General features: G+C 32.7%; 1 protein-coding gene across 1 annotated transcript in view; it reads left to right on the top strand.

The window, feature by feature from the left end:
• The first annotated feature begins 960 nt into the window (after window positions 1-960).
• PFDN1 (prefoldin subunit 1) overlaps window positions 961-24,439 on the top strand; it is a 64,408-nt gene continuing 40,929 nt past the window's right edge. The window contains exons 1-3 of the mRNA XM_051978543.1: window positions 961-1,064; window positions 4,096-4,262; window positions 22,558-22,642. Coding sequence (XP_051834503.1) covers window positions 1,032-1,064; window positions 4,096-4,262; window positions 22,558-22,642 — 285 coding nt within the window. The 5' untranslated portion in view covers window positions 961-1,031. The remainder of the gene's footprint in view (window positions 1,065-4,095; window positions 4,263-22,557; window positions 22,643-24,439) is intronic.

Below are 24,439 nucleotides of genomic sequence, written 5' to 3'. Positions count from 1 at the left end.
AGGTCAGGATTCTAATTATTTGATATTTTATTATTATTTATTATCTCCTTTCTTCAGGCTACATGAATGACCAGGCCACCTCTTTCTCAAGTTATACAAATCTTTGATCATGTATTTTATGGTTTTCACATAAAAGTAATTGTTAGTTATATGATGTAATAACTTACTTTATGATACAGATTTTTATGTTGCCTTTTTGTGTTATCTACGATTTTGATATTTATGAAATTATGGTGTTCAATGATTTATAGCCACACAGTGGCAACTTTTATTTGTACATAATGTGTTTTTTTTTTTTTTTCTTTTAAATGGTAATGAGCTTTAAAGCATTTGGCATAATTACATTTGGGTCTTGCAACAGCCTTATGAGATTATTATTTAACAGACGAGAAAAATGAGATTCAGGAAAATGAAGTGACTAGTCTTTCCTAAATGTTTGAAGGATGTCAAACTCAGCTTTTTCCTGATTCCAAGTCCAGGGAGGTTTCTATACCACACTTCCAAGATGGCATTTAACAGTACGGAACAATTTGAAATAATTAAGGTTTCCATATATAATAGAATTATAGTACTGGAATGTATCTCATAGACCATCAAGTCCAGCTCTTTGTCTGACAAATTCGGAAACTGAGGTCCAGAATCGGCAGATGAACCAGTTGGTATGGTTGGAAATTGTTGTCATGCTCCCAGACTAAGTGCTTTAAAATATTGTGGGGTTCCAAATATTATTTGTGAACTTGCTTTATCTCTCCTACTAGACTCTTAAGTTCCTTGGGGGAAAAGGCATGTTTATTTTTCCAGTTATTACAGAGCATAAAAGAGGTGTTTTAAAAGAAGAATGTGGAACAACGGTACAAATGGATGAAGCACGTCCCTAAAACGAGAACCTAAAGAGAAGTAACGTCCAAAAAAAACGCAATTCTTCTCCGCGCAGGCGCAGAAGGTAAGCGAGTTCTTCCGTTCCATTTGTTCTTTTGGTGTCGTACCTTGCTTCCGGCTGCTTAGTGCGCAGGCGCAGAGTTCGAATCAAGATGGCTGCCCCCGTGGATCTGGAGTTGAAGAAGGTAAAGGAGGGTCTTGAGTGGGAAGAGTGGTCTCAAAGAAGTCCGAGGAACCCATAAGCGAGAAATCCGAGAGAGATAGCTGGTATGAGGAGGGAAAGGGGGCTCCTGGGAGCCCATGCAAGGGTCAGACCTCCTCTTTGGAGCTGTGGGCCTCTTAAGTTCAGGCCGGGTCCATCGGGCTTCCCTTTCTCGGCCTATGGGCCGAGTGTTCGGGCTCCAGTACGCTTGTAGAGCCGCTGTGGCTTGGGGGTGGGTGGGGGAAGGAACTCAATTTTCCGGAATAGAAAGAGGTAGGAAACTGTTTTCAATCAAAAGTTGGGGAGATTCCAAGACTGTTCGTGTTTGAACCACGCCCCCTCCCCCCATTTTCCCCCAATCGCCAGTGCCTCTCCAAAAGACTTGTAGAGTCAGCATTATCCGTGTTTTCAAATATCTGGCCTTTCATTTAAAAAAAAAAAAAAAACGAATTATAAGTGAAAGGATGCTTAGAATTTATAGAGTTATTTAAAACACTGGAATTAGAGTCAGGATAGATTCGAGGATAAACGCTGTTTTGCCACATTATGTGATGCTGGGCTCCTGTTTCTTACGCTACAAAACGAGGGAGTTGTGATACAGAGAGGAGTGAGAGATAGGGGAGGACCGGGAGTTGGTTATCTTTCTTTTGGCACAAGGAGGAAGAATGTTGAATTCATTTGTCAGTTGAGGTTACTAGCCGTTGTTTTTACTTAACTTTTTTTTTTGGGGGGGCCATCAAGGAGGTTATACAAAGAGAATGTACTGTTAAAATAAAGGCATTTATAAAACTTAGTAAAAAAGAAGTTTAATAAAATTAGGGGGTTAGACTAAGTAAAGATTACTTTCGGCTCGGAGAGGTAGTACTGTATAATTATAAGAATTCTGGGCTTAGAGTTAGAATGCCTGGATTTGTATCCTGGGTTCTGAGTTCCTTGGAATTCTGACTATTACTAGCAGAGTAACTATGGTCCAATCAGTTCATTTTTCTGTTCCTTAGCTTTGTTATTTGTAAAAAGGTGATAATATTTATTCAGTCCAACTCACAAAGTTGTTCTGAAAAGAGCACTTTGTAAATCTCAAAGCATTATGTAAATAAGGAGTTATTAAATCCTACAAGTATTCTTGTTTTATCAATGGTACTCTTTCCCCAAACTGATTTTTTTTTTCTCCTCTAATTTTAGTAGGAAGTCTTGAACCACTTGATGTTCTTTCCATTTCATGCTTTCAAGGATTTTGTTTTTATTTGTTTTTAAAGACCACTTCTTGGTGTTGCTTACTTGGGGGAAAAATCTAAAAAAAATTTTCCCTATGAAGTAAAATGAGAAGATTAAGAATTTCTGTCTGAATCTTGGCTTCTATGTATGCACATTTTCCAAAATAATTTTAGGTTTTTAGAATACTTCAGAAGGACTATGATAGAAAGCTTGAAGGGATCTTAAAAGATCAGAGTCCAACCCTCTCTCTCTTATTTTTTTTTTTTTAAGGGTAGAAAGATACTATAAATCATCTGATGGGCCTTTATTTCTTAGAAGAAAAAACTTAGGCCCACTGAGTTTAAGTGATTTGGCCAGGGTTTCATAACTAGTAAGTAGGAAAGCCAAGATTGGGACCTAGTTTCCTAATAATTCTAGTGCTGATACACTATACTTAGAGAATATATTTAGCCTTGCTGTTTGCAAGGCCACATGGTCATACATTTCTTCTCTTAGAAAAAAAAAAATTGCTAAAATAAGTGTGTGCTTTTAAATTTAGTATGAGGTTATGCTTTAAGGGAAAGAGAAGACAGAGGTTACAATGAACAATATACCTCTTTCAATTTCTGGAATATTGAATTTTTTGATATTGTTGTTAAATAGGAAAAATTGCAATAGAAAATTTTAATCCTGAATGAAAATTAAAATTGGCTCACAGTTATTTTAACTAGGAGCTTAACAACAGTTAGATTTTAGTGAAAGGCAGTTAAGTGTTTTGGTTTTAAAGTAGGCTAAAGCTTTTATTTTTAAACTTTTCTCTCAGTCATTTTTTAGTTGGAGACAAATATGGAAAATTTCACGAATTAAATAATCTGAAACAGTCATGAGTGAGGGAAAACAGGGTGAGAGTGAAAGATGAGCTATGGTTTCACTATGCCTTAGTAATCACAAATGCTATTATTAAGGTATAAATTTGAGAGCCTGTGAAAATCATTCCAGGCACTTCAGCTAGAGTATATTCATGGACAGTGTTTATCCCTAGAATTGGGTATGTATAAACAGTAGTAGAATTTTGCTTGGTGTGGGAGAATTAGGATATGATTCCATAACTTTTCTTAGTTTTGTTGTTGTTGTTGTTGTTGTTGTTCTGTTATAGTAGTAATATTCTGAACCATTATTTTATACATATGGTTCACATTTTTGCATTTTCTCTCAATTTCTTCCTTGAGCTCCTGTATTTTGTCTAACCCATTTATGTGAAATTTATATACTTTGTTTTATTATCTTTTTAATGTGTTCTGTCTCAACTAGATTATAACTTCTTTGAAATCAAGGATTGTCTCTAAAACTCTTCCCCCTTAGATTTTTATGTAGTACTTTATACCTTTCTAATTTACTTGTCATTTATAGTATATATTATTACTTTTTGAGTGCCTCCTTTTAGGCACTTCATGAGGTTAAGGTTTATCCAAACTATACTTATGTAGACACCATGGTTTACATCAACTTTATTGTTGTTTCTTTCCCAGTGCTTCATTCACCATAGATACTTTGTGAATGTTTGTTGAATTTGTATTTCCAGTATTGAGAAGAGTTCTTTGCATATGATAAGTTCTCAATAAATATTGGTTGATAACTTATTCTACATTTATTGTCTTGATTTGTTAAATTGCTACAGTAATTCCTTGACTGTGTTGACAATTTGAAGTTAAACTGTTTTGAATTGTATTTTAGATTTGATTTATTAACTTGTTCTCAAATGTCTTATTTACTAAATCAGTGACTTGTGTTTCGTTTCTGTATTTTTTTTTTTTGGTCAGGCTTTCACAGAACTACAAGCCAAAGTTATTGATACTCAGCAGAAGGTGAAGCTTGCAGATATACAGATCGAACAACTAAATAGAACAAAAAAGCATGCACATCTTACAGATACAGAAATTATGACTTTGGTAGATGAGACTCACATGTATGAAGGTGTAGGGAGAATGTAAGTAAAATGCCTTTATTGGGACGGTTTGTGGCTGAATTAATTCTGTTAAAATTGTTTTATTGATGCTTGAAGTTTGTTTTTCATAAAGTTTCAATGTCATTTCTAGCATTTACTCCTTTTTCTCAACTCCAATAGAACTTCCCCTTGTGATAAAAAACAGTTGAGCAAAACAAACCGATGTTGACCATGTCAAACAATTTATTCTTGCTTCCGAACTCAGTGGGCCTCCTTTCTTCCTTGAAGTTATGGACCAAAAAGATTCAGCAGCAACAAAAGTCAAGTGAACATACAACTAACAAATTCCTTCCTAAGCTGTGGGACAAAAAGATTCAGCAGTAACAAAAGTCAAATGACCACACAACTAACATGAAAATCTAGTAGTTGCCAGTCTCAAGCATTATTCAAACATCAAGGATATCACTTTATCCAGGGAAATCATATAGGAAATCAATTCATCTTGTGCTGCTTTATTTTATAATCAATCATATAAATTGATTTCCATTTGTGTTATAGACCAAGTGCATTTTATCTTCTCTTAGTAGGAAAGAAGGTATAAAAACATGATTGCAAAATTCAAAATCCATTATAATTCAATTGGCATATGTCTTTTTATTATTATTTATCCTTGTATTAAAATTTTGCCTATTATTTCTATGAAGGGATCATTGCATGAGGCATAGCAATACTTTATACAGAAATTTTTATTTCTTAGATTTGGACCTCTCTCACTATATCTTGTTTGTTATTGATTTGTAATTAAGCTTAACATATGTGTCATAAAGACAGCTTGTAAGATGGCATTATGAAAACATATCTAGGTTCATGAATTCCTCTATTCTCCTTGAAAACAACATAAAATGAGAGTTAATCAGATTGTTAGTTTATCAGAATGTGTTATGTCACATATTAATTTGCAGCTGTCTAAAGTCTAACATTTTCTAGTTAAGTGTTTTGAGAGGAAGTAAATCCCTATTTGAGTTAGTTGTTGAGACATAGTAGAACCAGCAGAATTAAAACCCTTACTATGTGACTGGGCAGCACCAACTGCATACTTGGTATTCACTACATGATAATTTTATCTGTAGGTCTTGGAAGTCTTTATAATTTCTTTAAGACCAATGCCTGTTGATGTGATGCATTTGAGTTTCACATCCTTGTCCTTTGTTTGCAGCATCTGAGGAATTTCCAAAATTTCTTAATCACTTCTTTAACTTCTGGAGAGTTCTTTTTTTTTTACTTGAGTATTTTAATTTAATTTCTAATATATAGTAGCTAGGAACATGTTAGATAACTTCCATTAAAAGTAATTTGACTTATTTAACTTAAAAATAGAGATAGATAATTAGTTCACGATAGACCAGTGTTCCACCCAGAATATTTTAAGTAAATACTGTTTCTCTTTTAGAAAACCTAACATTTTATCTTCAGTGGTTTAAATCTTAACTTTTAATTTGGCCATAGTGTTTCCTATATCACACTGGCAGTGTGAGTTTAACCCTGCATTGTAGGGGGATGTAAGGTGAATGGAGTTTGTTTAGCTAGAATGAGAATGCATAAAGATTTGTGATTATCAGTCTAGTCACAAGGACATTCTCTTTCTTGATGTTAAGCCTGAATTATCTATTTATGAATTAATATTCTTGGTGCAGTATCTTTTTTTTTTAAATTTCTAGTTATCCTACTTAAGTTTGTCTCTCTTTGGGGGGATAAAAGATATATTAATACCCCTTTTTTGTGTGGTATTTAGGTTTCTGAGTTCAAGGATGATGGGTTTGAGTACTTCCTTGTTTTAATTCCCATTTTATTTGCACTTTAAAAAATCCTTTGGAAAAAAAGAACAGTAACTTAGGGTAGAATATTCATGCATTTTAATATATTGCTAGTGACCCAATCCAGAAGGAAAAAAAATCTGATATGAAGTATTAGAAAAATAAAAATTAGTAAGAAAATCACTTCATCAAAGGAATTTGTAAAACTGCTGTTAGATTATCTGCCCTTCAATTCTTATGTAGGAAAAATTTGATTATAATACTTAAGACTTATACAATGGTTTATTTTGGGGTTAGTACAACTAAAATCAAGCTTCATGTTAAAAGATGCTGGATTACTATATACTGTAAGTTGTGAGTATTCATTACTCAAAACTATATTCCTGCCCTGTGGCATGTTGCCAACACATTTTCATTCTCTTACTTCATATTCTTTGGAGAAGCTTGTTATGTAGCCTGATACTACTACCACCAATTTCTAGTTTTGCTACTTAAGCTGTTTGTGAACTGACCTCATTGTGCTACTTTGAGAATCATGATGAAAGTTACAACTATGGAATGATCTGTCTGAATATTTGGAGGCATTTGCCTTTGTATCCAGCCTACAAGTAGGCAGTGTAGCCCTTGCATTGTTTGTGATTGAAAAGAAAGAAAATTATAATGGTGTTTGTAATTTAGTGAGAGAAGTATTTTTTCTATTTTTGTAAGAATTGTATTCAAAAGTGCATATAAGAAATGCATCTTAAAAGTGATAAGGATTTGAAAATACCATGGTTAGGAAAAATAGAGCTGTGGATATTTTTCTAAGTAAAGATATGACTCTGTTTTGATGCCTTATGTATTTTTCTGATACTGTTTCTCAGTGGTTATTTTGGTTAAGCACTACATGAATAATTTTCATCCTTTCCAAAGAGAAATTAGATGTTTTTATGGGTGGAACTTGAGTAGATTAGCCTTTAAGAAGAATGGTTACTGCCCTTTTAAAGTTGAACAGAACTGTAAATAACTGGACTATTTTAAACCTAATTTAGAGGTGTGCCACATTTCTTTTTCTTTTTTTTAAATTTGTTTTTGTTTTTGTTTTTACATTTAAGGAACTAAGAATGAACAATGGTATAAATCTATCAGCTAGTTAAGTGTCTAGCAATGCAGAAATTGCTCTTTGGGAACTGTGCTTCTATTTCTATTTGGTTAAGTAATTTAATAGTCTGTAACTATTATCCAGAAGAGTAAAACTTAATTTGTACACAATACAGGTATATTTTTGACACAATTCAGATTTTTTGGGGAAAATTTTAAGTTTTTCCATTTTTACAGTTGTATAGGGATAGATTTAGAAATCTGGATTCATAGCATCTTAAATTTTTTATATAAAATAGTAACAATATTGGTTTTTGTCATAGATTGCTTGACTCTGAATAACATTATTATGAAAATCCAAGATAAAAATGTGATTTCCTGAATTTAAAACATAATAATAGTATCTTGCATTTTGCAACTATATTTTAGAATAAAATTGGTTCTCTTATTTTTTTTTTAAGATAAATTTAATCTTTACCTTAGTTTACTACTGAATGATTAGGAGCTAAAGATGGGAAAAAATTCGACATACGGGAATGCTGATTATTAATATTAACTTTTTGAATGATGTTAAGAGATTATGATGCAATCATATTACAGTGGTTGCAATATAATGTTATGAATTGCTTTGGTTTGCATGTACTTTTAATTTTTGAATCTTAGCTCCATTGATAAAATATAGTGTATGTGTATATATATTATATATGTATATCTATATATCTATATATATAATATAGAATCATAGGCAAAATTACTTCATAAGGTAGGAAAAACAGAGTGCTTGATTCTTGTCTTACTATAAGAATATTCTTGCCCTCTCCCTTGGTGGTTTTTTATAGAACATTTTAAAAGTCTTTGTTCTCATTCCTCAGGGTATTCTGTTTAAAGAAAAAAAATTTTCCTGTTATGCAGGGAACAATTGCTTCAGTTCTGTTGACACTAAATAACACACACAACCTCAAATGAATAGACTTCCAAAAGCTTTAGTCTTCTACAGATGTCATATTTATAGACATTGAGTCTTTTGAGTAATGTGTCCTTTCTTAAGTAACGTGTCTTTTGGTAGTAATTTTAAAAACTTGATGTTCATAATTGATACTCAGTTAAAAAACAAAGTTGCTTCCTAGAATGACATCACATCACTTTTTTCAAGACAGAGGATTTTAGGAAACACTTGTAGCAACTGCATAATTTTTTTCTCTGCAGAAGAATGTTTTCCATGATTCTTTCTCTTTTTCTCTAAATCCCTAAGACCACAGAGTTCACATTGGAAATCAGGAAATTGAGTTTTAAGATGTTGTTGATCATAAATTCATTATTTTGTAAAGTTTCCAGTTTGAATCCTTTTAAGTAAAAATGTGCAAAAGTCATGTTTTTTATGTAATGTATTTAGATGGTAGTTTTTGTTTACTTGAAGTTCAGGGTTCTTTAAAAAAAATGTGATATTGATGGTAGTTGCTTATGTTGATGATTTATCTTCTACATTTACCATATAGCAAGATAAATCCCTTTTTTTTTCAATAATATTTTATTTTTCCAAATACAAGATAAAGATAGTTTTTACCTTTTTTTAAAGCAAACAAAAGCAAGCAAACAAAAAAAAGGTGAAAATGTTATGCTTTGATCCACATTTAATCCCCATAGTCCTCTTTTTGAATGCAGATGACTCTATCACAAGTCTATTGAAATTGGCCTGCATCATCTCATTGTTGAAAAGAGCCAAGTAAGTCCATCACAATTGATCATTACATAATCTTGTGTACAGTGTTTTCTTGGTTCTGTTCAATCAGCATTAGTTCATGTAAGTCTTTCCAGGCTTTTCTGCTCAGTTATAGAATGACAATATTCCATTACATTCATATGCCATAAGTTATTTAGCTATTTCCCATCTGATGAACATCCACTCAATTTCCAGTTCTTTGCCTGTTACAAACATTTTTGCATATATGGATCCTTTTCCTTCTTCTAATTCATACCTTAAAGAATTAAATGATTTATGAAATTTCCTCAAAAGTAATTAAATAGAATAAAACCCAGAATAATTCAGTGAACCTCTGTGTGCATAAAAATGGAAAAAAAATGAAAAGCATTATTTTTTTGTAGCAGCTGGATGGTACTGTGGATAAAGCACTAGCCCTGGAATCAGGAGGATCTGTGTTCAAATTTGGCCTCTAGTAGTAGTTATGTGACCCTGAGCAAATTACTTAACCCTAATTGTCTCCTGCTCTAACTTTTCCCCCAAAGAAAAGTCTTACATTAATTATATTTGGGTAAATCAGCAAGTAGAAACTTTCCGAATTTTGTTACTTTGATAAGGAAGAATCGTGTTCCATGACAAGCTGAACTCTTAACAGGATTTCTGGTAGGAGAAAAACAAAGTAGCTATAGTCAAGAGTTTTCTGATTTTAGCTGTCACTTATCTCATAGTGGCAAATTTAGGAGCAGTGTGCTATTTAATCTGCTTGAGATGAGAAGACTCATGCTTCAGTTAGGGAACATAATCTGCTTAATGAAACATCCAAAAAAAAGTTGACAAGAAAATTGGTGACCTAAATGTTAATTAAGACTGTATAAATGAACAAAACTATAATAATGAATTACTAATACCCCTTTCTCAGTTTTTCTACTTATATTGGGACTTGGCTGTAAGGTTCATTCTGTTGTAGTAATTAGAAGTGTAGATTGTTGCATATATAATTAGTACTTGTGCTTTTGTAAAGAATGTATGCTCATGTTATTTTTAGAATTTAAGTTCAAATGGACTTGTCAGGAGGAATGTTTGCTTCATGATGGCCAAGAACTCTCATTGCCAGCTTCTTGTCTAAGGAAGATCACTTACTTTAGAAATTATATTGGCTTGTTTAGAAGACACTCTATTGGCATTAAAAAAAAACCCAAATGTTCCATCATCATACAGAGGAAAAGTTTGCAGAGCAATACAAATTCAGTATTAAAAAGCATAATTAGTTAAGTTTTTATTGATATCTTTTTTTTTTTACATCATCATAGTTTTCCTCAGTGACTATCCTTTCTCAGTCATTTTTCTTCTTCCCAGAGAGCCATCATATAACAAATCATATTTTTTAAAAGTATTTTTAAGTAAGAACATTACTGTGATAGGCCCTGTTCTTTATGTTGTTTGGCCTAGTGTAAAAAATTAGGACCAAAGTATATATCCTGTGTTAGTCTATGTTTAAACTGTATAGGATGGCTCCACAGGTTCTTTTTGGAAAGGCAAATAAAGGAATTAGAATTAATTTCATTGTGCCTCTAAGACAGCAAGAAACTTTATTTACTGGGACACCTGGTTATCTTGCATTGTAGTGTTCACATTGAGATAAATTACAATTATCATCATGTATTCTTTTTATTAATGCACCAACAACTTTTGAAGAGGTTCTCTGAACAACTTGCTTGATGTTGTCCTCCAAATCAAGTCAGTATTTTAACACTCATTGATTCTGGACTATAGTGAAAGTGGGTACAATGAAAATTACTTTGGAAAATTTAGTAGGGTTAAGAAATTGAAGAGGTCAAAGTATTGTAGACTACTCAAAGCCTCATGCCTGGATATAATGAATCTATTTAAGAAGAAAGTCAGAGGTCTTTGAACACAGCATCACAAAAAATTAAATAGAATATTATTTTCAAGTTATATACAGTCTATGTTGGAATGGTTATTGATAGAAAAGTCATTTGAGAATTAGCTGTCTTTACAGTCAGACCCACTAAGTCTTTTTTAAGTTGTGTATATTCTCTTGAATTTCTAAGTTCTGTTGTTCTTAAGAATAATTTTAATTTAATTGTTACTATTAGTACTAGAGTGTAGATATTGTCTTGTTACAGATATTTACAAAATTAAAAATGACAGAGATGGAGGTTTAAGAATGACTGCTTATTACTATGATTCTTTTTTGTGTGGATAAGTTAAGACTTTATTTTATTTTTTTCTTTTTGCTGAGGCAATTGGGGTTAAGTGACTTGCCCAGGGTCACACAGCTAGGAAGTGTTAAGTGTCTGAGGTCAGATTTGAACTCTGGTCTTCCTGACTTCAGGGCTGGTGTTCTATACACTGTGCCACCTAGTTGCCCCCTTTTGTTTTATTTATTTATTTTTTAACTATTCTTTATAAAATTCTTAGGAATAACTTTGGAAATATGAAGAAAAGTATTAGAATGCATTTTTTCTTTTCAACAGTTTAAAAAATATTTTCTTTTTTCCTAATTACATATAAAAACAATTTTAGCATTTTTTTTTTCAAATTTTGAGTTCCAATTGAGAGGATGTACATCAATTGGGAATGGCTTAATAAACTGTGGTATAATAAACTTAGTAATTATGTCCAAATTGTGATGAAATATTATTGTTCTATGGGAAATGAACAAGATGCTCTCAAGGAAAAAAACAAACAAGCCTGAAAAGTTCTCCATGAACTCAAGCAAAGTGAAATGTAGTGTATATAAAGTAATAGCAATGTTTTAGGATGACTATATAAAGTAATAGCAATGTTTTAGGATGACCAGCTGTAAATGACTTTGCTATTCTCAGTAGTACAATCATCTGTGATTACTCTGAGGGACATATGATGATTGTGTCTGAATACAAATTGAAAGCATTCTCTTTTTCTCTCTCTCTCTCTTTCTCTTTTTAACTTAATTTTTCTTGAGAATTTTTATTTTCATTAGGGTGGGATATTTGTGTTTTCTTTCACAACTGGACTTTTATGGAAATGTTTTACATACCTTTGCATGTGGTATCTTAATTGTGGATGGGGATAAGAGAGAAACCTAGAATTCAAAAAATTTAAAAACAAATGTTAAAAAATTGTTTTAAATATAATGAGGGAAATATTAAATAAATACAAAAATTTTTTTTATTTAAATTTTTGAGTTATAAATTCTTTTCCTCCATTCCCTCCCCTCGTTGATAAAGTAAGCAATTTGAGATGTTATACTGCATTGTCATGTAAAACACATTCCATGAATATATATTCCCCCCCCCCCAAAAAAAAACAAAAACAAAAACATATGCATAGATATTTTTCAACATTCAGCCTTGCAAAACCTTGGAACATGCATATTTCATTTATTTATTTATTTATTTTATTATAGGTTTTTATTTACAAGATATATGCATAGGTAATTTTTCAGCATTGACAGTTGCAACTCCTTTTGTTCCAACTTTTTCCCTCCTTCCCCCTACCCCTTCCTCCAGATGGCAGGTTGCCCAGTACATGTTAAATATGTTAAGGTATAAGTTAAATATAATATGTATATACATGTCCAAACAGTTATTTTGCTGTATAAAAAAAGTCAGACTTTGAAATAGTCTCCAATTAGCCTGTGAAGGAAATCAAAAATGCAGGTGGTCAAAAACAGAGGGATTGGGAATTCTATGTAGTGGTTCATAGTCATTTCCCAGAGTTCTTTCCCTGGGTGTAGCTGGTTCAGTTCATTACTGCTCTATTGGAACTGATTTCGTTCATCTCATTGTTGAAGAGGGCCACGTCCATCAGAATTGATCATCCTATAGTATTGTTGTTGAAGTATATAATGATCTAGTCCTGTTCATTTCACTCAGCATCAGTTCAGGAACATATATTTTCTAAGAAAGGTGTGTGTGTATGTGTGTGTGTGTGTGTGTGTGTGTGTGTGTGTGTGTATAAAAATAAATAACGTGACTGAAAGTTTATGTTGGATTCAAGAAGATAACTCAGAGCCTGAAGTAGGTCTCTTATTGCTGCGTAGAACTTTTGTTCTCTCATGGAAAATAGTTTTAAAACATTTTTTTCAGGTCAGAGATCAGAAGCATTTTGTAGATTGTGGGTTCTGCACTGTGCATTTTTAAGGTGTTTTTTATCTTTTCACATGGTTACATATATTACATATTAAGATTTAGGAAAAGTTAGGAAACATCTTTCAATGTCATCAATAAAACTGGGCTATGATAGTTTCTGGAGAGATTTGATTACTTCAGAAAGTTGACCAAAGGTCTAAAGCAAGATGACTTCATCAGTTTTCTTCACTGACCATTTGCTGTTGCCAATGGAATAAAGTATGATAAGCAAATTTTTATTCAATGTTTTTATATATCCATACATTACAGTGCAACATTGAGATCAAAATATTCTTTCAGACATCTACCAACTCTGCATTATCAAAAGTTAGGAGGATCTTTTCATTTGTAAAATTTGGAAATTTTGATAGTCATTTAGTAATTTCTATACACTATAAAAATAGGCAAAAAAAAAAAAAAGACATGCATTTGCTCATAGTGAAGAGCAGTACTTTGAACTAATGATGAGTTTTAAGAATGTTTTTAGGTGTCATTACACACCCAGTAGATCCAGTGTTTGGTTATGAATTTTTAGTAAATAGTATGGAACTGAAAACTGTTCTTTAATTATGCTATTTAGACAACACGATGTCCATAGAAGCGCTTCTATTAAAGGAATAATGAAAACAATCAAAAAAGTCTAGGACCAACATACATCAAAGTCAGGACCCAATTAAGTCTATAAACCAGTGGTTGTCTATAACTTCTTAAAGAATTAAGATACAGATACATGCATATATTGGATTTAATACATATTTTTACCATATTTAACATATATTGGATTACTTGCCAGCTAGGTAAGGGAATGGGAAAAGGGGAGAAAATTGGAACACAAGGTTTTTGTAAGGGTTAATATTGAAAAATTACCCATGCATATATTTTGAAAAGAAGAGTTAAGATACTTGAAATTAAGAATTGTGAGAGGAATGTACTGACAGGGAAAAGGAGAAGTGAAATGGTATAAATTATCTGCCTTTCAAAAGATGCAAGTAAAGCTTTTACAGTGGAGGGGAAGAAAGGGAGGGGAGAGTGAGAGAATAAACCTTACTTTCAACAGAATTGACCCAGAAAAGAAATAACATGTATACTCAATAGGGATATAGAAATTTATCTTACCCTGCAGGAAAATAGGAGGGGAATGGAATATGGGAAAGGGAGGAGGGTGACAAAAGAAAGGGCATGTTGGGAAAGGGAGTGGTCAGTACCAAAACACTTTTGAGGAGGGACAAGGTGAAAGGGGGAAAGAGAGTAAATGGGGGAAAATACAGTTACCAATAGTAATTGCAAAATGAATTTCTGAGCAAATTTCTCTGATAAGCCCTCATTTCTCAAACAGAGGGAACTGAGTCAGATTTATAAAAAATAAGAGCCATGCCCCAGTTGACAATGATTAAAAGATATGATCTGTGCCCAAGGGGCTATAAATTCATTCCTATCTTTTGACCTAACAACACTAGTGCTTGGCATGAATACCAAAAAAGATTTGGGGCAAAAAAAAGAAAAATGACCTATATATATATATATATACATATACATATATTAAAAAATATTCTTAGCAATTCTCAGAATTAAAAAAAGGAAATTAATGGGATGCTTTTCAATTGTGGAATGATTTAATAAACTATGGTATGTGTTTGTAATGGAATATTATTATTCTATGGGAAATAATAAGCAGGATGCTCTTTTAAAAAAAAACCCTGTAAAATTCTCTATGAACTCAAGCAAAGTGAAATGTACTGTGTACAAAGTAATAATACAATTTTGGGATGAGGGTTTTTATTTTAATTAGGTTGAGAGATCTTTTTTTTTTTTTTTAAACTACTTGACTCTTATGGAAATGTTTTGCATAACTTCACAAGTGATTGCTTAGTTGTGGGTGGGAATAAGGGAGAGAACCTAGAACTCAAAAATTTTAAAAACAAGTGTTTAAAAAATTTTTGTCTTGAATGTAATGGGAAAAATTAAATAAAATTTGAAAATTAAAATTAAAAAATTAAGATACTTGACTTTGGCACAGATGTTACATTTGGATTTTTAAGAAGTTTCATGAACACATTTTATAAGCTTATACTGGTCAATATTGATGTCCTTGTTTCCAGCCAGTCAGCCTGCCAGCAGTGAAGAGATGCTCATAATACAACATCTGTGGATATCTAGTGTAGAATACAGCAGGATACTCACATAGCTGTTAGGTGATGAACTGATGTGTAGTAATGAGCAGCAGAGATTTTTTTTTTTTAAGTGTTTTAGGGATTATGCATTGTGTTTAACTGTAGATGACTAAAACACTGTAGTAGAAGATAGGTAGATAGCTGTGAAAAGGAGAATTTCTCTTTTGAGTAAAGACTCTAGATCTGAAAGGTAGAATAGCAAACAGGCCTATGTTTACTAAGTGGAGGAAATAAAAATCAAATGACTATTGTGGTTTTTAAGGAGTCATACATAGGTTATAATCAGTTAGTAAATAGCATCATTTTAGAAAATGAAGTATATACTTTGCATTCACTAAATAAAGACATGAAAATGATATGGCATATTGTATAGAGAGCTGGCCCTAGGAACATGCAACTTCATGTTCTGCCTCTGACACATACTGCCTGTGTATGTGTCTTCTATACAAGTTACTTAACCTCAGCATTCCAGGCAAGTGTCCAAGACTATAAGTTGCTGAAAAGATACTGATTTGCATTGTTAGAGAAAGTTCTTTTACCAGTTATTTCTTGTACCAATGAAATCACAGGTCCTATCAAAGATAAAAATAAATGACCACTTTTTCCCCTCATGTTCTCAAAGTGGAAAGTGGATAAAATTTGGAAAAAAGATCTAAGGCATTTGTAAATGAATCTATTTTGAGACATAGAATGCTTTGTTATGTAAAGGTTGGGGACTTTTTGCCTTACAAAAAGGGATATGGTTTATATAAATTATTAGGTGCTATGTTTCATAGCACTATAATTCATAAAGTCTATCCATCTGCCCGTCAATTATGATATGTCTATAATACCAGAAGATGAGATATATTTTTAGCCTGATGATTTCTTAACTCATAGTGAATTTTAAGCTATAATAATCCAGCTGGGGCAATTTTCAGCATTTTTAGTGTCATCACTCAAAATTTCTTCCTGTAATGAATTTAGATTTAGTTTTCGTGAGTCTGAAATTACTCTGCCTAATTGCATGTTTATGGGTTAGTACTAATAATTATAGCACATAATTATTAGAAAAGAGGAATAAAGTTCTTATTTTCAAAAAAAAAACTTTTCAATATTACTTTTGCATTTATGGAGTGTTTTATGCTTTTTGTATTTATGATTATGTTTTTAAAGGAGGATATGTGTCCTGGGAGCTGTAATTTTAATTGACTTATAAGTTGTTCTTTGAGGAAGAATAACTAAACTAGATTAGGGGTACCTAGGGGATCTTTGTACTGAAGATGACATAATTTTGAGGACATTGAAGAATTTATTCTCATAAAAAGAAGGAAAGAGGGAAAGATACTGAATGTAATATAAAGATACTGAGTACAAAGTTTAATGTATGTAAAGATAGAAAAAAAAGACATATATGGTATTGCTACAAGAGGGAAAAAAAGCATTTGGGAAGATACCAGTAACTACTTACCTACAGAATTTCTCTGTATTATGAAAAAATATATGCATATCAAGGGCATCCTTACTGAAAACTTGAGACAGGACAGGATTGGTTTTGTAAATGACATTCTAAACCAGTTCACATCTCTGTAGTTAAATTTTTGACTAAAAGATACAACTAATACTTTTATTGTACTCTCCTTGCAGTTGCTGATTATAACAAACCTTTGATTTAATTGAAGACAGTGCAACCTTCAGGATTCTCCTCCAATATAGTGTTTTTCTTGTTAGAGGATTCCTTGTTAGATGAAAACTTTGAGAGAACTTTGTTTGATATTCTGATTTATATTAAGTTAAACAAAAAAATAGAAATACATGTTTATCAGGTATGTTTGCCACTATTATAGAAGATATAGTGCACTGTTTGAGTGGAAGAAAGATTGATTTCCTGTAGAGGACAATGTAACCATTGTATTGTTTTTCTCAAGCCCTGAAATATTTCATAGCCTCTTTTTTTTGGGGGGGGGGCTGGAGAGGGGAAGTGAATGGAGTTAAGCAAGTATTCAGAATGGCACAACTAGTAAGTGTGAGACTGAGACTGGACTTGAAATCAGATCTTCCTGAATCCAGGGACAGTGCTCTATCCATTGTGCCACCTTGCTATCCCACCTTCTAAAATCCATAATCACTCAAGTGTTCAGCCTGATTTTCCACAGAGGAAAAACGAAGAGGATGAATTAATATTGGCCAGGCTATGATACACATTTGGATGGAAAGCCCATTTGAGCTGGATTGTCAGTACATATGCTTTGGATAGACAAATTCTGCAGTTTACAACTAATTGGACCCAGAATTGACTAGGAGGAATAGAATAAGCATTAGGAAAACCACATAGCACTTTTGCTGGCCTCTTGCTTCTCTAAAATAAAATCTCATCTTTTTAATACTAGTTCTTCCTGTGATGGTTCTTATAGGGTTACAAATCATCATGGAATAATACTACATTCTGAAGAAACAAAATGGTCACCTCGTGAGTGACCTCATGAGTGATAGAAAGATGCATGGTGAACACAGATAGGCACCAGTAACATACTTCCAAAAAGTGGCAGAAGTAATAAAGTGATGTGTAATTGAAAGAGATTAGCAATTTTTATAGTGAGATGTCCTGGAATAGTATTATAGGATAACAAATAGACAGTTTATATGCTGCACTGGTACAAGAGATGCAGAAGAAAACCTCTAACATGTATTCCTATAGCGGAGTTATAGGAGAACATAGATAACTGTAGAGGAGTTATAGGAGAACATAGGTAAGAATGGCATAGGCCAAGAATGTATAATTGGATTGTGATCTCTGTTATTTGATAAAGTAGCTATACTAGTAAGATCGCAGATCCTGTGAAATAAATGTTCAAGTATATCTGGCATTACAGTGGTTTCTCACAGCATATAAACCTAAATTTCTTGCAGGCATCAGTTTTCTCTTTTTTTTTTTTAAATTTAAATTTTATTTTATTTAATAATAACTTTGTATTGACAAAATCCATGCCAGGGTAATTTTTTACAACATTATCCCTTGCACTCGCTTATGTTTCGTTTTTTCCCCTCCCTCCTCCACCCCCCCCCCCAAGATGGCAAGCAGTCCTATATATGTTAAATATGTTGCAGTATATCCTAGATACAATACATATTTGTAGAACCGAACAGTTTTCCTGTTGCACAGGGAGAATTGGATTCAGAAGGTAAAAATAACTCGGGAAGAAAATCAAAAATGCAAATAGTTCACATTCGTTTCCCAGTGTTCCTTCTTTGGGTGTAGCTGTTTCTGTCCATCATTTATCCATTGAAACTCAGTTAGGTCTCTTTGTCATAGAAATCCACTTCCATCAGAATACATCCTCATACAATATCGTTGTCGAAGTGTATAATGATCTCCTGGTTCTGCTCATCTCACTTAGCATCAGTCCATGTAAGTCTCTCCAAGCCTCTCTGTATTCATCCTGCTGGTCATTCCTTACAGAGCAATAATATTCCATAACATTCATATACCACAATTTACCCAGCCATTCTCCAATTGATGGGCATCCATTCATTTTCCAGTTTCTAGCCACTACAAACAGGGCTGCTACAAACATTTTGGCACATACAGGTCCCTTTCCCTTTTTTAGTATCTCTTTGGGGTATAAGCCCAATAGAAACACTGCTGGATCAAAGGGTATGCACATTTTGATAACTTTTTGGGCATAATTCCAGATTGCTCTCCAGAATGGTTGGATTCGTTCACAACTCCACCAACAATGCATCAGTGTCCCCGTTTTCCCGCATCCCCTCCAACATTCATCATTATTTTTTCCTGTCATCTTAGCCAATCTGACAGGTGTGTAGTGATATCTCAGAGTTGTCTTAATTTGCATTTCTCTAATCAATAGTGATTTGGAACACTCTTTCATGTGAGTGGTAATAGTTTCAATTTCATCATCTGAAAATTGTCTGTTCATATCCTTTGACCATTTATCAATTGGAGAATGGCTTGATTTTTTATAAATTTGAGTCAGTTCTCTATATATTTTGGAAATGAGGCCTTTATCAGAACCTTTAATTGTAAAGATGTTTTCCCAGTTTGTTGCTTCCCTACTAATCTTGTTTGCATTCGTTCTGTTTGTACAAAGGCTTTTTAATTTGATATAATCAAAATTTTCCATTTTGTGATCAGTAATGGTCTCTAGTTCATCTTTGGTCACAAATTTCTTTCTCCTCCACAAGTCTGAGAGATAAACTATCCTATGTTCCTCTAATTTATTTATAATCTCGTTCTTTAGGCATCAGTTCTCTTTGCTACTTTCAACTTGATAATTAAGCTTGACATCATCTAGCTATTGTGATAGATTTTTTTTTCTTTCCTTTTGTTTTGAGTCAGTATTCATTGAGACAAGCTTTTAGGAGTCTGTTAAATATATTTATTTCTAGCTTTGGTGAATTCTGTCTGACCTTTGAGGATGATACAGAAGAACACAGGCACTTGAAAGGCATGGAAATGTGGAAAGTATGTTTTGCTTGCTGAATGTGCTTGCTTTCTAGTAACTTTATTTTCTACTCAAGGAATTTAATATCTACTCAGATCCTTTCTTTTTAAAGGCTACATAAATAATGACTTGACCGCTAATCTTAGCTTTGAAAGTTTCCCAGACACTAATAAAGATGATGCATTGGTGACCTATTATTCAAATCTTCTTCATAGGCCAACAATCAAGGGCATTTTGAAAAATGAACATTTTACTGTGAAAGCATGTCTGGCTTAAGGGACTTTTGGATGTAATCTTGTTTTTGTCAGTCTAAGAATTTTGTGTCATGGATTTAATTGGCAGCTGTGTGACCTGTTGTTTTTCTGTATTTCACAAGGTGTCTGATCAAGTAGCATTCCAAACAGCTCTCTTTATCCTCTTAACAAACTGAAGTGTAGAACTTACTTATATTGTCAGTTTTAGCCTTAAAATCACAGAGCAAGTGTTCTTGGGATTAAATGAGAATTGTTAGATATGGTTATCAAGGCAAAATATCTCACGTAAAATTTTTATTCTGTATGAATATAAGAAGTCATTTAGGCCCATAGATGAGTAAGATTTTTTTAAAAAAGGATCAGAATTTTCATATAATTAAAAATAGCATCATCAATCATAATAACTGATTTCTTTACCTAAGGTACAAGCTTCAAACACTCAGGTTAAAAAGAAATTTATCAGGTCCCAGGATAGTACCATGGGATTGTCTTCTGGCAGTCTGTGTGTATGGTGAGTGGAGGGAGAAGGAGCTGGAAGAGAAGATACTGTATCCTGGGCATTTTCAAAAAATAATTGGCCCTTGATTTGTACTGATTTCACTTGATATATATATATATATATATATATATATATATATATATATATATATATATATATATATATATGTATGTATATAAAATCTTGTGTATGTAAAGTGTATGAATGGTTATTTTTAGGTTTTTCCACTTAAAAAATATGTATATTTCTATGAAATGAAAATACATAATCTTTTTGAGAGCATAAATTAAAATGGTGGTAACTCATTTTTCTTTGACACTTTTCATTTGCAAAGAAGCACTTTCCTTAGAGCAACCCTGCCAAGAAAAGTAATCTATATATTATTTAAAATTTTTATTTTATTGATATTTTTTGTCTTTATATCACATATTTTTCATTGTATCCTTTTCCTCTTTCCCCTTTTCCCTGAGAGTATCACTTGAAACAAAGAATAAAAAGGGGAAAAATTTTCAATTAAGTTTATCAAAGTATTAATGAAATGGTTGTATATGCAGTGTTCATACCTATGATTCCCTTTTTCAAAGAAGTTGGGGGGTGGAGTGCTTTCTCATAGCTCTTTTGGGCCAAGTTTGGTTATTATAATTTCCCAGTATTCAGTTTCTTTTGTTTTGTTTTTGTTCTTTCCTTTTATATTGTTATAAATTTTATGTATATTGTTTTCCTGGTTCTACTTCACTTTGATCAATTTACATTTCCTCTTGTGCTTCTCTATGTTCATTATAGTCCTCATATCTTAAAGTACAATAATTTCCATTTCATTTCTGTATCCATTCCCCAAACAGTGGGCATCCATTTTATTTAAAAATTTTTTACTCCATAAAGGTGACTGTTGTAGTAAATATTTTACCATTAATCCTTTCTTTCATCATAGCTGAGTCTCTAGTTTATAAATTGTTGGATTCAGTGTTCAAATCCAGTCTTAGACACATACTACTTTGTGAACCTGGGCAAGTCATTACCCTGTAAGCCTTAGTCGACGCATCTGTAAAAAGAATGGTTATGATCAGATAACATAATCCATGTAAAAGCACTTTGCAAATTTTAAAACTCTGTATACATGTTAGCTTAGTAATACTCTGTTACATTATAGCACAGTAATATTCTATTACATTCATATGCCCTGGTTTGCTTAGCTATTAAAAAATCAGGGCAGAAGTACTTTGTTTCCAACTCTTTGCTGCTACAAACTTGTTGCTAAAATTATATTTTATGTTGGTGCATATGGATTTTTTTTATTCTTGTGGTTTAAGCCTAGCAGTGAATTCTGTGGATCAAAGGGTGGTGTGTATATTTTACTCACTTCCTCAATATAATTCTAAATTTCTTTCCAGAAGGGTTGGAACAATTCATGATTTTACCAGCATTGCCTGTCTTTTCATAATCCTTCTATACATAGATTTTTTCCCATCTCTTGTTTTTTTGTAGTCCAGCTATTATTTTTTCCATTTTACAGATAAAAAAGCTTGAGGTTAAGAGAGATAATAAGGGGCCTGTACCTAGTAAGTTATATAACAAGAACTTTAATTCATATTTTCTTTCTTTTTTATCCTCCTATCCCCAGAATTGTTAAGTCAATGGTAGAATATAAAGAAAGTGAAACAGATAATTTGCATTTAAATTTTTTCCCATCTTTTTTTCTAACACTGAATCTGAATATAAAGAGGAAAAAAATGTATTTTCCTTGTTTGTATTTTTGGCCTTTTAAAAATAATAGAACTTATACACTGTCTTTTGTGTGAGGAATTCATATATACACTAAATGCATTGATCCTTACACAGTACTTGATTGTATGACTTTAAAAGGTCAAGGATTACTGTTGTTAGAAAAATGGGTGAGGGTGAACAGCAACTTATAGATATTGCTTTAAATATAGCTGGATAAAAGTAATTAGTGAGCTACAATAAAATACTAAATGTAGATTAAAGATGTCTAAACTATTACTTTTTGATAGCTTTTTTTGGGAGGTGGGTTGTTTTCCTCTTTCTTTAAACTTGTAACATAATTCTTTTTTCACCAAGAAGACTGAATTACTTTCCTCTGAGACATAATAGCACACAAACTATTTCCTTTGGTTTCACTAGTTAAACTTCCTTTCCTTTAATGAATTTTATTTGTGGATAATAGTTAATGATTTGTGGTGAACAAAACTTTCTTGCTTAATTTTCAACTTTTGTTTTCTAGGTTTATTCTTCAGTCCAAGGAGGTAATTCACAACCAGCTTTTAGAGAAACAGAAAATAGCAGAAGAAAAAATTAAGGAACTGGAAGTAAGTTTTAAGCAAATGATATCTGAAATAAAATTAAAAATGAGGGGCAAGGAGCAATCTGCATTTAACTTATATGGAAGTGAAAAGCAATAAAAGATCTTATGTCTGTATTCTTTCACCACTGAAATGTAAATTGGAAAAGGTTTGTGCTCTGTAAATGGATAGGATGGGGAATAAGGAGAACTTTATTTAAGAATTCAAAGAGCTTGCATAGATTTTGCCTACTGAATTAAATGAAAAAACCTCATTTCTTTGAGAGAGAGAGAGAGAGAGAGAGAGTGTGTGTGTGTGTGTGTGTGTGTGTGTGTGTGTGTGTGTGTGTGTGTGTGTGTTTTGGGAGGAAGTCAGACTTAAGACTTGCCCAGGGTTACACAAGCTAATGTCTGAAATCAGATTTGAACTCAGTTCCTCCTGACTTCAGGAACAATACTCTATGTATTGAATCACTCAGTTGCCCCTAAAAGTATAATAATGTCTTAAATGAGAACAAGTGGTAGTAGAGACCTTGGCATAGTCTGTTGTTAGTCAATCAAGTATTTATTAAACTCTTACTATGTGCCAGCTACTGTGCTGAGCACTAGGGATGCATATAAAGGCAAAACCTTTCTTCTCAAAATCAGTCTTTGGCTTTCAGATTGCTCCTAGGCAAATATGGGAGACAGCAAGCAAACTAATATGTTTAAACAAGGGTTTAAATCTGAGAGAGAAGGCACCAAAATTAAGGAGGACTGGAAAAGATTTCTTGTATAAGGTGGGACTTTAGTCAGCCAGGGAAGCTAGGAGATGGAGACAAGGAGAGAGAGAGATTTCCAGATATGAGGGACAGCCAATGAAAATATCTGAAGTAAGAGATGAAGTACCTTTTTCTAAAAACAGCAGGAAAGACAGAGAACATAGAGGGGAGAGTAAGGTACAAAAAGACGAGAAAGGTAAGAAGGGGCAAGATTATAAAGAACTTTAACATTCTTTAAAAAAAACTTTTAGTTCCATATTTTCTCTTCTCCTACTGTAAAGGTAAGAAATATCAGTTATACATTTGAAATTATGCAAAACATTTCTGTTTTAGCCTTTTTTTTAAAAACCAGAAAACAAAGTAAGGATATAAAGCACTTTAAAAGGCATATAGGTTTTTATATTTGATCCTGAAAGTAATAGAGATTCAAAATTGGACTTTTTTGAATGATGGGAGTATGTGACATGGTCAGACTTGCTCTTTAGATCAGTTTAACATGAATGAAAAACAGATCGGCGTGGGGAGAGAGTTGAGGCAGGAAGAATAGTTATAAGATTATTGTAGTCTTATTGTGAAGTGATGAGGACCTGCACTCAGGGTGCATGAGAAAAATGGTCATTCCTCTTATATTAGTAATTAATTATTGAATTAGAACCAGAATTTTTTTTTTTCAGAAGCCTGTAGATTGTTTATTCTCTGAAAGACAATGTTGATGGATGAGATTGCCCAAATCTCGGATACATTTCCTGGGTGGGAGACTCACTCAAATAGAAAAATTAAAAAAGACTTTAATCTAAAGTGAATTTGGGCTCATTGTGTTCTATTCAGTCAGGTTAGGATTGAGGCTGGGTTTGGTCTGGGAGCAAGAATAATATAAGGGAGCAACTAGATGGCACAGTGGTTAGAGCACTGGCTCTGAAGTCAGGAGGACCTAAGTTCAAATCCAGTCTCAGACACTTAAAACTTATCCATGTGGCCCTGGGCAAGTCACTTAACTCCAGTTGCCTTCATTTAAAAAAAAAAAAAAAAAAAAAAAAAAAGAGTCATCTCAGTCATGTCTTTCA

This window comes from Antechinus flavipes, chromosome 2 (genome assembly GCF_016432865.1).
Source record: "Antechinus flavipes isolate AdamAnt ecotype Samford, QLD, Australia chromosome 2, AdamAnt_v2, whole genome shotgun sequence".
NCBI lineage: Eukaryota > Metazoa > Chordata > Mammalia > Dasyuromorphia > Dasyuridae > Antechinus > Antechinus flavipes.
The sequence above is the reverse complement of the archived record's forward strand: the minus strand, read 5'-3'. Positions and strand labels throughout refer to the sequence as shown.